This window comes from Zonotrichia leucophrys, chromosome 4 (assembly GCF_028769735.1).
Source record: "Zonotrichia leucophrys gambelii isolate GWCS_2022_RI chromosome 4, RI_Zleu_2.0, whole genome shotgun sequence".
Taxonomy (NCBI): Eukaryota; Metazoa; Chordata; class Aves; order Passeriformes; family Passerellidae; genus Zonotrichia; species Zonotrichia leucophrys.
Genome location: NC_088173.1, coordinates 29,917,033 through 29,934,333, shown reverse-complemented (window position 1 = coordinate 29,934,333; position 17,301 = coordinate 29,917,033). Strand labels below are relative to the sequence as shown.

At 45.0% G+C, this 17,301-nt stretch overlaps 2 protein-coding genes across 3 annotated transcripts; one reads left to right on the top strand and one right to left on the bottom strand.

Moving 5' to 3' along the window:
- Positions 1 to 17: 17 nt before the first annotated feature.
- On the bottom strand, positions 18 to 12,131 carry HGSNAT (heparan-alpha-glucosaminide N-acetyltransferase). 2 transcript variants are annotated; one of them, XM_064710976.1, is made up of 17 exons: positions 11,883 to 12,131; positions 11,471 to 11,610; positions 10,855 to 10,976; positions 9,844 to 9,913; positions 9,166 to 9,235; positions 8,118 to 8,224; positions 7,596 to 7,672; positions 6,947 to 6,977; positions 5,925 to 6,085; positions 5,472 to 5,581; positions 4,633 to 4,754; positions 4,112 to 4,238; positions 3,905 to 3,991; positions 2,702 to 2,779; positions 2,524 to 2,594; positions 2,273 to 2,385; positions 18 to 1,264 (listed from the first exon to the last, which is right to left on the bottom strand). In XM_064710976.1, exons 1-17 carry the CDS (start codon positions 12,114 to 12,116, stop codon positions 1,083 to 1,085), a joined length of 1,902 nt encoding a protein of 633 aa, XP_064567046.1. In that variant the 5' UTR covers positions 12,117 to 12,131; the 3' UTR covers positions 18 to 1,082. The 2 variants fall into 2 exon arrangements, with proteins under 2 accessions (XP_064567046.1, XP_064567047.1); XM_064710977.1 differs by lacking the exons at positions 10,855 to 10,976; positions 11,883 to 12,131 and having other exon boundaries at positions 11,471 to 11,530.
- Positions 12,132 to 12,185: 54 nt separating this feature from the next.
- Positions 12,186 to 16,439, top strand: POMK (protein O-mannose kinase). The gene is made up of 2 exons (XM_064710978.1): positions 12,186 to 12,760; positions 13,271 to 16,439. The coding sequence occupies exons 1-2, from the start codon at positions 12,473 to 12,475 to the stop codon at positions 14,042 to 14,044; spliced, it is 1,062 nt and encodes a 353-aa protein (XP_064567048.1). The 5' UTR covers positions 12,186 to 12,472; the 3' UTR covers positions 14,045 to 16,439.
- Positions 16,440 to 17,301: the final 862 nt, after the last annotated feature.

Below are 17,301 nucleotides of genomic sequence, written 5' to 3'. Positions count from 1 at the left end.
CACATACACAGAAAACATAGCAAGGTATTTCAGGTTTTTTATTAGCACTAGTTTGGAAATCACAGCATGAGCGAATTTCCTGAATTTCTAAAAACTGTTATCTTACATGGAATTGATCTGTTAGGTTTTCCTTGTCTGCAGAATTCTACCTGTATTGCTGGTTTTCAGATTCAGGGTCCTTAAGTAAATTCATGTAGAAAGAGGACTGTTTTGATTGAAATTTGGTAATACCCAAGTGATTATGCAAAGTCAATAGGAAATGGCCTTTCTGCACTCCTAGAGTGTAGCACATGAAACTCGGACCTCGTCCATGCAAGAGGTGTGTTACACAAAGGCCCAGAACATGCACAGATGGGCTGCTAAACCTGTAGGAGCAGCCTGCTGATTAATAAGCCAATAGAGGAGATTTTAGGCTTCAGCAGGATCCTAAACCTAAGGGTTTGGTTGAATAAATGGGAAAAATACAATGAAGCATGATCAGCTGATAGCACCACCAAGCTGCGACACAAAGGTGCCCCCAAGCTTTCCCAGATGGTCACTGGCCAGGTTAAATGTGTGCCAGTAGCCAGAGGGGACAGGCATGCAAGAGGTGCCAAGGATATATGCAAACCCCAGACCACCTGAGTTAGGGGGTTCTGTGTCAGGGACTGCTACCACAGGCCCTTTCTGACAACCCCCTGCAGTCAGCATCCCCCATCCCTTGCAGTTCCTTTCATGAACATCAGGGTGTCTTAGGCTGCCCAACTGTTAGGGTATGGTCAGCTTCTCTATATGAAAGAGGGAAATCAGTAAAATATTTACAAAAGATGGAAAAACAGAGAGCAACTGTAATAGACTAGTAAGTTTTTGTTAAATAGGAAAATACTGTCCCTTAAGTCACATAAAAGTCTTGATGATGACTTCTATGGCACTGTAAACTTGAACTAGTATCCCTTTTTAGTAATACAGCCTGAGTGGCGATATTTCAGGCTAATCCACCATATTTCAGGCTAATCCACCATATTTCAGGTTAATCCACCATATTTCAGGCTAATCCACTTGCCTCATCAGAATCTAGGCCTGCTAGACCTTGACGACCTCTATCAGATTTTCCAAAATATCCTTTTCCTGTAAAGTATGTATGATATTATGACCCAAAGAGTTGTTGCAGTGAGGTTTTGAGTCAGATGCTCTGCGTGGGATTGACTGTCTTGCATCTTCCACTTAAAAGGGAAGTAATTTGCAAAAACTTGGTGTCCAATGTATACCAGGATTGAGTTCATTCCTGAAAGGAAGCACAGGGTTATACCATCTGAAAGAACAGGTATGGGCTTGATTCAGAGCAAGCAGGCAGAGGTGTGCCAGGCTTATAAAAGAGAGTGGCACCAAGACAACAACTGCTAATGTCATTTGCCCCAAAGATGCTACACACTGTTTTCAAATACAGTCTGAGGGGTTCTCTCCCCCAAAACATTTATTCAAAGAAATACAAATAATCTCTGTGCTAAATTGAAAATACAGCCAAATCAGTATGCTGCAATTATATTAATAAGGAGAATAATAACAGTTACTGTTTTCAGAGTGGATGAGTGCCAACCAATTTGGTCAGATCTGCTGCCTTTACAAACAAATGCTGACTGCCCTTCAAAGCTCTGGGGTTTCTGGTAGGAGGTAAGATATCCTGCTGTCACCCTGCCTATTTTCCTACCCAGACAACAGAAACCGAAGTTGCTGAAAGGTCCCCTCTGCTGTGGCTTTGCATTCTCTTCTCATGTTTGCTGTGTGCCCAGTGTGGTTAAAACCACAGTGGCATACTTTGGGAAACACGCTTATCTAAAATCACAGAGACACAACCTACACAGCTGCCCAGGGGATTTAGTCTTCCACATCTTCAGAAGTGGTATTACTCTGTTGACAGGCCTTTGAGTTTCCCATTAGGTTACACAAGTCTCAGCAGTCCCTTCCAAAACCAACTTTGAACAGCTGTGGTATTTTGCTTGGTACTAGGCAGCTGTTCACTGGGACCTTGACTTGATACCAAACTCAGAACAGTCATTAGGCAATAGCAGCTTTTAGCCCTCACTTAAAGAATTTATTGTCCCTCTCTCCTAAATATCTGGTCTCAAGTGTCCCAGTTCTATGTAAATGTTCCACTCAATCATTCTGGAATCCTTCAGGTGACCTCAGTCTAAATCCCTACTTTCTTACAGACAATGGAAGTGAAGAAAACAAAAGGATAGTATCAGTGCAGAAAGAATCATAAGGAATATGTCTCCTGATGTGTTTTACTGACCTGGGTATAAAAATGGAGCACCTGACCACCATTTCTTGACATCCACAAGGTAATATATCAGCAGTAATAGGATGAAGGCAAAACAGCTCATGGTTGTCACATATGATATTGACCTACAAACATTTGCAGTAGAAAGAGTAATATTTAGAGAACTATGTGATACAGATCTCAGTGTACAAAAGATAAAACATTCTCTGACCTAAAACAGTACTTTAACGAAATCATAAGAAATGTTTGATCTCTTTGCTTACCATAAGTTCTTGTTTATGGGAATAAACCCTTCTTCTTTAGAACATTTTGTCAAGATAGCAGAAATAACTCCCTGAAATAGAAAGTAAAGTTTATATAACCACTGCAGCATGTTTCAGAAATATTTGCATTGCATTAAGATACATGTCTTTTAAAGAGCTCCATAACTATCAGACTTACCATTACTATGCCCCATATGGTGAACCGACTCATAATTTGTTTGGGCTGGTCTTTGTAGAACAAAGTAATTTTTCCTGCCTTATAAAAAAAATACAGAAAAATAATTAATGCCCATTAATGCAACCACATTTCAAGAGCCAGATATATTTTCCACCAGCTACCTGTGAAAAAATAGAGACCACGAATGGGATTTCTATCAGCCAGGTTGTTGAAAGGCTCAAAATGAGGACTCTTTGTAAAGAATGGACACACAAGGGGAAAGTATGTAAATGCAACCCAATCAGCAGTAGAGGTGCATCTTTTCTCCCTTTCTAACTGTTAACTGAGGAAGGGGACAAGCATCTTTATTAGGTCAACACAACATAATTGAGCTCCCTCTCCCTTGGTAAGGAACAACACCAGAGCCAGCCCCAAGAGCTACTCCACAGCATCCCTGACCCACCCAGAGCACATACTTCTTTTCATACACCACTAAGCAATGTGTCTTGATAATTCACTCCTCAGTGTCACACTTCTCTTCCAAGCTCTGCCTCACAGATATTTCAAATCAGTTTTTACCCAGTGCTACATGTGGTAACATTTCTTTCCAAGCACAAGAATTCCAGTTTGGTTCACAGCTGCTGCACCATCAGAAAAGCCAGGAGTGCATCAAAACTGCATCAAAAAGTGCAGTGCTTTAAACAGTTGTGACCTGTGAGCTTTTGGTGTTGGTAACACCAGTATGAAGCCCTGTATCTCTCTTGTCAGGGAAGGTGAGCACACAGCACCTGTGCAAGATGGTTATCACTGCACGACAAGCAGAAAATCAGCAAGGGGGAGCAAGTACATCTGCAACTTTTGAAACTCTTACAATGAAGCTGTGCAGTTTGTGTGTCTCAGCCTTATTTTCCAACATGCAGAGCCAGCCTACTCCCAGCCTACTTCAGCCTTGAAACACCAGGTGTCTATTTTGCAAGCTTCTTGTGTCCATCCCTTACAAAAACTGAGAAGAAGTCTCAGTGTATCTAATGCAAGCTACTGCCATGTTAGCTTCCACTTCTCTGGCACTCACCTCAGGCTAAGCCATTGCAAAAGCATTGTTCTGAAAAAGGATTTGTTAGAACCAGTCTCAGCCTTATGTAAAGAAACCCAGTTGCCTCCCCACTTCCAAGTTGCCTTCAAATCTTCCCATTATAGCATGCAGCCAGAAAGAAAATTAGGTACCTGCAGTCCCAAAAATGCCATAACAATGCTATTTATGGTCCCCAGGATCCCTTCAGGATCATATGGCATCGTTGATTGGTAAATCACCTTAGAGAGAAAATAGCTGTTACAGAGAACCCAAGCAAACAAACTCCTTTTCTTTTAAATCCCCCTGCACGTATCATTCCCAAGCCACTCCTGATATACTGCAAACCAAAAACTACTTACACCTGAAGAGGGATGCTGATACATATGCTTTTCTCCAAGAAGCAAGCGGTCAATGTAACCAGCTGCTCCTCCAGTGCAGTTGGGATACTTTCCGAAGTCCCCAATGCCCCCAGGACCAAGATAGCCCCTAGGACAGAGGCAGAGAGGTTGTAGCACAAAATGTTGTTACAGTCCGGCTGCACAGCCACTGGCCCACTGACCCACCACACTAAATGCTCTGTTTTCCCAGGCTAGAGGCACACATTGATGGCACTGAAGTGACCATGTATTGCTGCACACAGACCTCAGGGAGATTTTAGTCCTCTTCTTTAGACAGAACAGAAGAGTGACATCACCTATACAACATCTGGTACTTTAGTACCAAAGTAAAGAAAGTTTTTTCACATGATGGATGCTTCTTTTAACACTGCTGGCCTGAAAGCTCTTCCCTCCATTCTTTCCCTATGGCTAATAAAATGTGCCCTCTACTCAGTAGAAGAGAACCAACTTGAGAACCACATTGTCTGAGTGCATGGTCTTACCTGGGACAATCTGGCACTGGTAACAAGAAGGTCAGGCAGAGCCAAATTGTTTCTAACACCAGAATAAAAATCCACTGTGGCCAGTAGGGGAGAATATCCTGCAGAGCAGGGAATCGTCCTTCCTGCATGAGATGGAGGGAGGGGGTGTTAGCTGGCAAGTAAAAACCATGCCCCCAAGTGCAGGGGGACAACCTGCATTTCCTGGCAGGCAGTCTTGTACCCCAGATACAAGAGGGAGAAGTCATTACAAAACTGGGTTCTACCAATAGACCTTTCATTTTCACAAGCAATTTCCAGACACTTAGTTACTTGGGGCAGGGGGGAGAAACAAACCAAAACAAAAGCCCTTAATGTTTTCTAACTTGGAAAATGTCAAAAGGAATTTTGATTCATGCATAGAACAAAAGCATTTTGGGAAAACAGAAAGGCCAAAACCCAGTATTACTTTCCCCGGCTGTGAAAAATCCTTGACAAAATTAAGTGGACAAAATGCAGACTACAGGATTCACCATAGAGATGCCTGTCCCTGGACTTCCTTGGCAGTGAAAAAGTCATCAAAAGCTTCTTGGAATGCCTGTTTTTAAGCACTATCTGAATGGATTGTTGAAATCCTCAAATATAGTAAAGCTAGATGTGACAAAATGCAGACTGCAACACTGAAGGGTGCACATACCCAACACTGACCCCTGCCAGGCCACACTGCACCACGCATCAAACAAGATGTTACATCTTGTTTTCTTGTTGTTTCTCATGTGTTCTTTTTGCCCAAACAAGAGCAAAGGCTCCCAAACCCTTCTCCAGTATCAGTTCAGTTGTCAGAATCTCCCCACATAACTCACCCAGGTCCCACTATCAGCCCTTGTAAACAGGAGTTCAAGAGCAGCAACCACCAGGTATGTGAATCCCAGCCTCTGGAGCACGCCTGGAATACGCAGATTATCCCAGGACACTGGAAGACATGCAAGCAATGTGGAAGAGGAGCAGACACAGGCTCTGTTGTAAATACAAAAGTGATCCTTCTTCAGGGAGAGCTGAGATCCACTGCACCTGCGGGTACAAGGGACACCTCCACTCTGCCATCCCAATTTTCTGTACATCAAAGTCCTGGGAAAGTCATTAAGGCAATCAACAGTGGTTGGCACAAGAGCCTAACAGAGAGAATTGCATCAGTGCAGAACTGAACAGCACTGCACAAGACACCATCCAACTGTTGACAAAGTTTTTGCAACAGCCCAGCCAAGGAGGCAGGAATAAGTTACAGAAATGCAAGGAAGAGAGCAAGTTCCACTCACAAGGTCCAAGGCAGTAATTGGGATTCACAACTATGATTCCCAGCAGGATTAGCACAAAACTCCTCCAGATGATTTTTCTAAGCACCTTCCACTTGGAACTTCCCCACCTCAGCATGGAGCCCAGTGCCAATGCTATTGATGTCCCCATGATGAACACAAACCTGGAGAACAGAGCAGATGGGAAATGGAGCTGACAGATGTCTCATAATAAGTATGAGTGACAGCAAACACTAAAGCTGGCAGAGTGGCCTGCATTGGTCCAACATAGATGCATGCACATTTTATTTCCTCTGATTGCTAGGAATTTCTAGGCTACTGAGCTTGCACTATGGGACACTTCTGCCTTTTTCAGTGGTCAGTTGAGGTAGGGTTGTAATTGCAGTCGGCTCTTTTTCCAGCAATTCACATGATACCAAAAAAATCCATTACCCAAAATTAAATTAGCATCTTCAGAACAGTCAAACACCAGCTTCAAATCTATGATTCAAATTCAGAACTGACCTACTCCTCTACTCTAGCTTAGGTTCACAGTCCAAGTCCAGCTCCTTACTCCAGCAGAATCCAGAGCTGGTGTAGAGAAGCATGTTAGGGGCAGATGGGATAATTGCTTCTCCATAAGACCATTCTTTGGTTATAGAAATATCAGCTTAATCCAAAATTTATTTGGTTCCTTTATCTATGGATACACACCAGTCCAGCTTTGAATCTTGCCAGAGTGGCAGCTTTTAACACAGTGGCATGGCATTGAGCTCCTCAGGGATACTGCACTTCCACAGGCAGGGTAACCCTGAGCCTTGTGTGTGGGAAGAAGGAGGATGTGGGCACCAAAACCACTTAGCTTTTCTACTGGTTCATAAGGGTTATGTTGTTATTTGTAGGGGCAGACTCCTATTGACTGTTTTACACAAATTCATCCCTCCAAATACATTTCCACATGGAGGCAAGGTGCACACAAAGTTCCACTTGCAATATTTAATACAAAGAATCACTTGATACAAAAACTATTCTTCAGGAAAACTTACCATGGAAACACCAGATCTGCCACTGTTAATCCTACAGAGAAATACAAAGGAGCGTGTTATCTATCTTGAACCCTCCTCACATTTAACTATATTACTGCTGATTTTCTAGAGGAATTGCAGGCTGCTAGCAACTATTTATGTCTCAAAACCTAAAACATGTTACAAACAAAACCTACAAAGAGCTAATCATATTGCTTCACTGCATTTGCCACTCTTCAAGAATAGGGTCAGAACTGATTGCTGTGCCTTGGGAAAGATTTCAGGGATGGGATCCTTGCTGTTCTCTACTAGGGCATTACAATGCTTGACTTCATCCCCATCAGCTTACCAATCAAGGATTATGTTTTTACAGCACTGAGCAACATCAGCTTGACTAGGGTCATTTAGCAACCCAGGAAAGTTAAAGATATGACCCTGTATCACAAAAGAAAGGGTTACACACAGACTGTGATGTGAAACCATGCTGTCATGAGGAGGACTACACTCTGCTTTGCCCATTTAACCAACAGGCAGATTCCCTGTTGAGGCAAACCAGGACAGCATCCCAGCTTTTGGCTGAGCAACAGTTCACTGCAGCAGCTGCAACACCAACCATTTCTAGATACTGCTGCAGTTAAAACCCAGAGCAACTGTCTCAATTGTACTTTACCATTCCAGCTCTCATGTTTGAAGAACCAGTACTTTCCTCCTCCATAGTTAACAAACACCATAATTACAAGAGAGAGCCTAAAAAGACAACAAAACCACAAAGTATCACATGTCAATGAAATGCATATTTATGAACACAAAGTTAATGATTACTACTCCCACTGATGCATTTCTAACTGATTTATTTTATTTTTAAAGCAAGATTTCCTAGGTTTCCAGCTTTACCAACCAGTAAGCCATGTTTCAAAAATCATGGGTGGTGGTGAACCAAAGCAAGCTCCTTGTAGCATTTCCACACTGAATACGTTATTTTTTTGCATCATCTGCCACAACTTTGACGTCTCCTCAAATTAGATAAATTACAAAATATTTTGGAATATCTGAGAATTAAAATCTTGATTAACTTCCAAGTAAAACAGACCACCTTGAACTGTCCATCTGCTCTATATTGCCACACACTGCCAAACCACTGGAAAAGTGTCATTCCCCTTGGAAGAGCTGCTTTTGAGCAACTCAGGCTCACCCTCGGAAGGTGTCCAGGGACCGCAGGCGCTGCCGCGAGCCTGAGCTCCACGACTGCGGGGCAGGATCACAGTTAATGGAGTCTGTGGTGGTCGGGGATCCGAGCTCCTTCAGGAACAAACCAGACACATGAAGAGCACATCAGCAGCTGCACCAGCTGACTAAGCAACAAAGGATAGTAAACTACAAACTTTCACACACACAGTCTTTATTGTCCCTGTCTTTCTTTTGTCTACTTCTAACCTCTTCCTGGCTTTGCCACATTGCAATAATGCTTGCAGATGCTCCAGACTACCTTTGACCAGGCAGAAGAACGCACTGAAATGAGCCTGTGCTTGAGACTCATCAGAGCTGGGTCCCCTCCAAATCAACCAGAGACTTGCCAACACTCTGAGTACTGCTTTACAACAGAGCTGAGCAGATCCAGTTGCTACGCTCAAACAGGAGCCCCCCAACCCATCAGCACTTGTCTGACACCACAGAGAGACTGTTTGGAGATTGCTGTAGAGCTCTGCTTCCAAGTCTTTTGATTCTAGACAGATTTGGACCTCTTCACTATGAAGCCCAGACTCTGATGAACTATATACATTCTACTACAAAATGAGGATCCCATAGAAATGCCGGTTCTAGGGGTGCCAGAGAAATTCTGACTTCATTTTTTTTTGCTAAATTCCTGCTGTGCTGGAAGCAGTAATGAAGGCTGTGATTTCCCTTACACTGATTATGTTAGAAGGGAACAGTATTTTTACCAACACATTTGTTTCAAAGGAATTAAAGAGGGCACAAAGATGTATGTTCAAAACTTGCAAGAGCTTTACAGGGAATCCACTACACTTGCATGGAAACCCAGTCTAGCACTCTCCATTGACATAAAATTGCCTATCTGACATCAGTACAAGATTTGCTAAGATTTGCTAAGATTGTTTGCAATAACGCACACAAGGGAAAGATGATTAGTAATAAACAAGTCCCCAGATGTCCAGATAGTGTGTGTTTCTCAGAAATGCAAACACTACAGAATGCAAACTAAAGATACTGTGGTCACTCACGGAGTTAATCATACGATCAGTTGCTCTGGGATTCAGTTTCTTGTAAACCCAGTTTCTGACTGGATCAATTCTGAAAATGAGTAACAGTTTAAAACACAAAACAAAGCCAAAAGTACTTTATAGTTAACTTCACCTTAATAGAAGCTATTTAGCAGAATAAAAGAGAAGTTTTGACAGTTCCTATTTCTGTTTTTACAGCTCACACAGGTAATACTGAGATTCAGCCAGCACCTAGGATCTCAGTTAAGTCCAGCTGTGGAAATACACTGACACAAGCTCATGTTTGGGGGTTTTATTCTCGGGTTGCTTACAGGCAAAGATGATTTACACCTTTCAGTAAAGGGTAGAAGGTTGCATTTGTTACATGCACTTTGGCCTCACTGCCTTGGATTACTGATCCAGAGCTAGACAAGGAACAAGGGACATCAGGGTGCAGCAGGGCATTTGTGAGGTTACAGTGAACATCATCTGCTTTGCACACAAACTACCAAGGCTGCAAGATATCCCTCGAGTGAAATTGCATTACTCTGCATTTCTTGCCACATGTGCCACAACGTGCACATGGAATCTGATAACAGGATCTGATGTGCAAGCAGGGCTACAAGTGAGACTCCAAAGTATTGCCACACTGAGATGTGTGGTCTTAAACTGGCACGTGCAAGGAAGAAGTTCACTTACTTCATGAGAAGGCGCCCAGCAATCAGGAGAGCAAGGATCCCCACGTAAACCAGGAAAGCAAAGAGAATAGCTACATGAAAAGGGAAGAACACAACTCTATAAATGATCTAACAAAACCATCCAGCAACCTGGGCTTGGCCAAGTGAGACACAAACACGACACAAAGCCCAACTCCTCGATCATTATCCCCACTTCTCCATGCAGTAAACATCCCAGAGGAAAATCAAAACCCACAGCAAAACCCCCAAACTACCCAACACAAAAGCAGGTTAGTTTCAAAGTGCAGCTCAGTGACTCCACATCTCGGCATAAAAAGAGCAAAATAAAACTGCATTGCATCACAAGACACTAGTGAGAGAAGAGATGATGTGCTGTGATATGTTCTGAAGAAGGAAGTAGAGATTTCAAAACAGCCTCAATGTGAAGAAGATAGGGGAAAGGGCAATACACCTAGTTAGCAAGCATGGAGAATTTTTCTTTACAGTTAGGAAACTGGAAGAACTGAAGAATAATGTAATGGAAAGAACAGACATAGACAAGAGTTTGAAACAGTCCTGGATAAGAGATGAACAAAAAAGAAGAAGGTCAGGTTCTAAATTTAAAGTCCAGCAACAAACAAAAATCCAAACAAACACTCTGTGAATTGTTTCCCATTTTGTGAGAGAAGATAGAGGGAAGAAGAGGGAGGATTCTGCATATACACAAAACCATGCAGGGAAACAGGAAGTAGTATCTCCCTCCAGACACATACCCACTGATTTTTCTGTACTAATGCCTGCTGCAAAAATGTTGAGGGCAGACAGGATATCATGTGAAGAGGCCTGATCCTGGTCAGGGCCTCAAGATGGGTGTATAAAACATAGGGAGGCAAGGATGTCAAGAAAGAAGAGGAGCAAGCCCATGACAACTCTCCAGCACAACATGAGTGGCTGCACAGGCTTCTTAGGAAGCTGGTTCTGCTGGGAGACATGTGGGCTGTAGAATGAAAGGGAAAAACAGAGCGCTACATACGGAGGTAGCTGTTGATAGGGCCTTCATTGATGATTAGGTCACAAGAAACAGTTTGGTTGCTTGTACTTAAGGTCTTTACCACGAGGGAATAATTGCCAAACTCTCCAAAATGATACTGAATTCTGCAAATAATAAAGGAAACAAAACTTGGTGAGCCACCCCCAGTACATGCAGGTACCACTGCAGGGAGGCTGTCAGCCTGAGGAAAGGCAAGCCAAAAACTTGGACCTGTGATCTAACACAGAACTTGCCTCTTCCAAGCATTACCCTCCCCTAACCCAGCACCAATTCTTTACCACACATGCATTGCCATAATTTGTCTTCTTGAGCTAGAGACTCCCTGCAAGAGAAACCAGGTGCTTGCACATGCTGCCTCAATGAACATCGTTTTTGCTCCTGCTCGCACCTTTCAGCACAATTCCAAAGTACACCACACTGTTACAGCAGTGGGGTGAAGGCTGAGCTCTAGGTCTAAAAGTTGGGAAAAAGGAGGAGATGAGCAGGCAGTGAAGAGGCACATGGCTCCAAGGGGGAAAAAAACCCAAAACACCAACAACAAACCAACACAAATAGAGGATAGCACTATCCATGTACTCCCTGGGGCTGGGCCACCTACTTGCAGAGATCTCTGTCACCCACAGAGCTGTTGAGCAGCAGGGTGAGTGGATGCTGCGTATCAACCATTACCGACGCCGTGCCTGGTTTTCTCAGGCTCTCGTTGCTTGGTGGGACAAACGCCAGGAACTGATACAAGCACTGTGGAAGAAGAGGATGAAGGGAGCTCATTAGTGCCAAAGGAGAGTGAAACGGGGTTCTGCCTTGCATGGTGGCAAAGACAAGGAAAGATGCCACGGGGCTGGACCATCTCCTGCTTCGGGAATTCCCTGCGTGCTGCTCGAAGGTAAAACCGAAGCGAAGCGACCTGACGAAGCCGCGGGGAGACGCCGGAGAAGCGGAGCAGCCCCGCCGCTGGCCGGGCTGTCAGAAGCGGAGGCCGGGGGTGACCCCCGCCCGGCACAGCCCCTCACCTGGTGGCAGGAGCCGGAGCGGGCGGCGAGGTTCAGGCCCGGGGCGGGCAGCTCGTTGCGGACGAGCAGCAGCGCCTGGTCCATCCGCCCCGACCGCCGCCGCTCCGCCGCCGCCGCCGCCCCGCCGCGGGGCCCGGGCGCGCCCTGCCCGTCGGGCTGCGAGAGGCCGGGCGCCATCAGCAGCGCGCCCAGCGCCGCCGCCACCGCGGCCACCAGCCCCGCCGCCGCCGCCATCGCGCCGCGCTCCGCCCCGGGGCGGGGCCGCCGCCGCCACCGCCCCGCGGGCCGCGCTTCCCGGTGTTTTCCGGGGTCAGGCGTCCCTGTCCGCCCGCCCGCTCGCGGCTCGGGCCCGCCTGCGCGGAAACGCGGGAGGATGCGCAGCGCGGCGAGTGTCGAGCTTGCGGCCGCCTGCACGACACGTCCCGCTGCCACGCGTGGCCTCTCGTCGTAGGCTGCAGGCGCCGGAGCGCGGTGCCTGCGGGACGCCTGGGCAGCAGGCACTGAAAAAGCCGTAAAGGCGTTCATCCCCCGGTTGGGAAGAGGGTTCTGCTTAGCCTCTGTCTTTCACGGAGGATGCGGAAGGCACGGCCATGGAAAAGAAATCGCATTTCGTTAGGAGGGAGCTTCTTCCCAGAGAGGTGTCATCCATCTCGCTGGCGTTACTGCTTGCGGCCGTCCTGCTCCTTAATGTCTTTCTCTACCTGTACCTCAACAAGTTTTCCAGCTCTCTGGGACGTGTCGAAGCGGACTCTGGCCTCTGCCCTTTTGGGCATTTCAAATTCGGAGGGGTGAAGAATTGTTCCCCGTGGCTTTCCTGCGAAGCCATAAATAGGGAAGTCAGGAAACTCAAGTGTGTTGGTGAAGGTGCTGTGAAAAAGGTGAGTTTGGATTTTCTTTCTTCTCTTCTCTGGTTAAAGAGCTTTCACATTTTGCTGCCTAATTAACGCCAGCACTGCTGTTATGATTATCCTCTCAGCAGCTAATTACCGTAGGCATCCGCGACCATATGGCTACTGATAAGGCGAACACAACAGGTACGAGAGCATAACCTGGGCCACCTCTCTGACACCAAATGACATCCAGCTACACAAGCAGAATCACAGATTGGTACAATCCTGGAGAGTGAGACTGGCTATTTGGGTGATATAAAATAACTTAATTCATATGCATTGTCCATGCCAAAGAAAATGTAGGAAATCGTGATATAACTGTGGCATTGGAAGGGGTTTGCTGTGACAGGTACACGGCTCTACCTAAAGCTGACTGTGCCTGGTGACTGTAATTTGCAGTTGTGACTAGCCAGTCACAGGAAGAGGTCAGCAGCAGCTGGTAGCTGTTCATTGAAGAAGCCTCTCCACATGTCTTATGTGTTTCTTGTATGTTCTCAGGTCTTTCTTTCTGAGTGGAAGGAAAAGAAAGTGGTCCTTTCACAGCTCACCAACTCAGGGCTGAAGGAGGACTTTCTCCATGGACTGAAGATGCTGAAAGCCCTTCAGAGCAAGCATGTTGTCCGGCTGCTTGGCTACTGTGAGCAGCAGTTCACAATCCTCACCGAGTACCATCCTCTTGGTTCACTGAGAGGCCTGAATGAAACTCTCCACATTCCCAAATACAAGGCCATGAACACCTGGCATCGCAGGCTGATGCTTGCCATAGACTACGTGAGTGTCATTCGGTACCTGCACAGCAGCCCCCTGGGCACCCTAGTGATGTGTGACTCCAATGACCTGGACAAGGTTCTCTCCCAGTATCTCCTGACAAGTGACTTCCATGTTCTGGTGAATGATTTGGACGCTCTGCCTCTTGTGAACAGGAGTGCTGGCAGGCTGGTGAAGTGTGGTCACAGGGAGCTCCAGGGTGAGTTTGTAGCTCCTGAGCAGCGTTGGCCCTATGGAGAAGATGTGCCATTCGATGATGACCTCATGCCTCCCTATGATGAGAAAACAGACATCTGGAAAATCCCAGATGTCTCCAATTTTTTCTTGGGCCATGTTGAAGGAAGTGACATTGTACGACTGCATCTGTTTGACATCCATGCAGCGTGTAAGAGGAAGGACCCGGCAGAACGGCCCTCTGCCCAAGAGGTCTTAGACACCTACAGGAAAGTTTTAACTCTGCTTATTCGGGAGGCAGCCATGCCTAGTACTAGAGAAATGTTATAGTGAATCATGAGGCAAACAACACGCTGGTGTTTGAAGTTAATGTCCTTCCTATTTATGTAGCTTGCCTGATGGGCAAAATCTCTGTCCCCAAAACTGAGAAGAAAAGAACAGCTGAACTTGTACCTCTTGATTAAAAGAAAAAAAAATCCCCCTAATCCAAGAGCTGTGCAAGCTTTCCATTGGCATGTTCAATCTACCATTGGAAGAGGAGGAGGGAGAGAAAGGAAGTTGTGTGGGTGCAGGGAAAATTTGTTCCTTAAGAAATGATAAATTTTCTTTTGCAACATATACACAAAAAATATCTTAAAAATTAGAGAAAAACAGCTAAAAATATATTGGTCTACCTTAACTTGTTGGTGGAGACTGGAGAGCAGAGACCATGGCATGCCCCCCACAAGCTTTGTGCTGATTACTGTGGCTTTGGCCTATGTTGTATCCACAGAGCCCTCATCTACTTTCCCATGCAGTAAAAGCAGTGGTCACTCAGAAAGGAATACCCTGTTTCACTTCAGGTTTTGGTGAGCCCCAGGGCCCGAGCTGCAGTGGCAGTCTCTCCCTGCTGGCTGGGGCATAGGTTGTGTTTGGAGCCGTATGGCTGTTGCTCCTGTATCCCACAATAGCAAGTGTGTGGCCACTTTTGGAAGCAAGAAGATGATGCAGATTCTGAAGAGTCTGCTTACAGACACAGGTTCTTGGTTTTCAAGCCTTTGTCCTGTGGTATTCCCAGATGAGCTCGTCCAAGATGAAGCTGTCAAATGCAAGTCTGTCGCCCCCCTGTAATCCACAGAAATGCGGAACACTTTGGAAAAGAGATGAAGCGTGTCTTTTTCTTTTTTCATTCACCTATCTATCTTGGCTTAGTGTCATCATGATTTGATGGAGAGGAGAATAACAAGGAACTGAAAGAGAATGTGACTTCCACAGCAATAAGCATTAAACACAACCTTTGGAAAAGAAAATTCCTGTATTCAGAGCATACAACTCTATTCAAAGTCCATTAAGGATAAAGGAAGGCTGCTAAAAAGTAATCTTTTTGGTGTGTTAGGAAAAAGCTTGAGGTAACCTACATGGATGTAACAGCCTGGTACCAACAGCTAGAAAGGAAGAGCAATAATGCCTTAATCCAGCAATAGGCTGTGTTTGGTGGGACTGGGATCCAGGATGTAGTCTCCTTGGTGAAAAACCAGGAATAATATGAATAAGAAACATGAACTCCACCATTGTCCACCTGAGGACTTTCTGTGCTGCAGACTAAACCTTTTAAAGGCCTAAGAGACAACTTCCATATTGTGATCTGAAAGGTGATTTGTAAGCAGAGAAGTACACTGTCCTTTTTGCTCCTTTTTGAAGAGTTTGGTTTGTTCTTGTCTGTGCTGCTATTCCTCTGCACATAAACCAGCCATGTTCTGACTGCACTGAGATCATGCAGTCATTTCATAATGTATAATGTTAAAATGTTGGTATCAGAATTTTATTATAAATGGGAAAAATTTCATGCAAATAAGGAAATTAATCCCTGATATCATACAATACAAGCTGCTGATTATGCCTTTCCCTCTGGGCAGTGTGTTTTCTTAAATTAGACTTTTGCCATTTTCCAATTATTTATTCCTTCCTTGCAACTTTCCTCCTGAGGTTGTCAGAAGACAAAGCTTAGAAATCAAGTTTTCCAAAAGAGAACAGTGATTGTGGATGCTTTGGGTTTGTTTTGAACTTTGACTCAAAACGCCTAAAAGAAGCATGGGGAAAAGAAATGCTCTGTTGAAAATGCATCATCCAACCCACAAACTCTTTACTTATTATAAGGGTTAGAGTTCTACAGTTTCAGTATGAATACAGGATGTGCAGCAGTTGAAAAAGTCTCGTGTTACAGCACCTTGAAGCCAGGGATAAGGCTTTAAAGGGTCAAGAGTCACATCTTCTGCATGTTCCCCCCACAATAATTTGTTACCTTTTGTTAGCCATCATGTACACTTGAAAGGGAAATCATCATCTAATGGCTGTAGACAACCTGTCCATTAAGGGTTTTTAAGAGTGTAGCAAGGACAGACAAGAACCTGACAAACATCTTGTGCTGGTGTCTCTTGGTTAAGACAAGCTTCTGCTGGGATTCTTGCCTTGTTGTGTACTGTTGCACCTTGCAAACAGCCATATTAATTTCACCAAGTGAAAAAAATATGGAAAAATTCTGGTTCGGAATAATTATCTTGCCATGGAGATGATTCCCTGTTCCTGGATGAAATAGTTACAAATTTTTTAAAAAAGAGGTGTCTCCCTAAACATTCACCTTGAGCAGTGGCTTCTCCATGTCTCTTTCCCATTCCCTCTCCTTCAGCTTTTGTGTTGTCCAGCACTGTATTTCAGCAGGAATAAATCAGTTTTGTTCTGAATACTATATTATGGAGCTGCAGTTTCTTTTTTGGGATGTTGTTTCTGTCTTTGAGGAAACACTAGATGGCAGCATGAAGGTCAGTTTAGAGTCAGTTATTAGCAGCTGCCTCTGAAGCCCAGACATAGGCAGAATCTGGCCTTGCAGTCAGTATTTTCTTAGCAAACTTCCCTTAAAGGTAAACCCCTTAAAGATATCATTGTGTTTGCTTTAGTGAGTTGAAGGAACAAGACACATAGATAAAGGGGCTGGCCACACATGCCACTTCCCCTTTAACTTGCTCGTGGTCTTTGTGTGCTTTACTGTCCTGGTGAGACAAAACCTGGTGAGACCAAAACCAAGTTTGCCTTGTGCCATGTCACCTCCTTCCAGTCTTTCTGTAAAATCAGATGTTTGTACCCTATGCATCTTTCTATTCTTCCCTGCTAGCTCCTTCTACAATCTCAAGATTGCATTAATCCATCCAGTCCTTCCCACATTTCCAGCTTCTTTTCCCTTAAAGGGAAAAGGCAAGGCATGACAGAGAGGGGGAAAGGGGTAGGACAGCCCTACATGCAGTAGTCTCCCCGCTTTCCAGTTCTCTTTTCTGGGCATTTCAGTCTTTACCGCCAGTCACAGCCTTTGATAAACATTCAGGGACTTTGCTGCCGCAGTACAAGCAGCTCTTGTCTGTCCAGTGGAAAGCATCAGAGGATGAAGGGCAGGAAGAGGCCTGTTCACAGCTGGGAGCCTGCAAGTCCCCAGCCAGCTCTAGACCAGTGGCCATGACCTCCCCTGCTGAGACCACTGCCACAGTTCTGCCTAACCTCAACAACAGCTGCTGGTTCTTATCTCAAGCTCTGATCAAGTGTCCCACATTCCCCGTCCT

What these genes read in the sequence shown, in the direction of transcription:
- HGSNAT (XM_064710976.1), bottom strand. Translation starts at nt 12,116, where the DNA reads ATGGCGGCGGCGGCGGGGCTGGTGGCCGCGGTGGCGGCGGCGCTGGGC. An exon ending in CTGATCGTATGATTAACTCC is followed by an intron (nt 8,225 to 9,165) that starts GTGAGTGACCAC and finishes TTGTTCCTGAAG; the next exon opens with GAGCTCGGATCCCCGACCAC. An exon ending in TGCTCCATTTTTATACCCAG is followed by an intron (nt 1,265 to 2,272) that starts GTCAGTAAAACA and finishes GCTTCCTTTCAG; the next exon opens with GAATGAACTCAATCCTGGTA.
- POMK (XM_064710978.1), top strand. Translation starts at nt 12,473, where the DNA reads ATGGAAAAGAAATCGCATTTCGTTAGGAGGGAGCTTCTTCCCAGAGAG. An exon ending in GTGAAGGTGCTGTGAAAAAG is followed by an intron (nt 12,761 to 13,270) that starts GTGAGTTTGGAT and finishes GTATGTTCTCAG; the next exon opens with GTCTTTCTTTCTGAGTGGAA.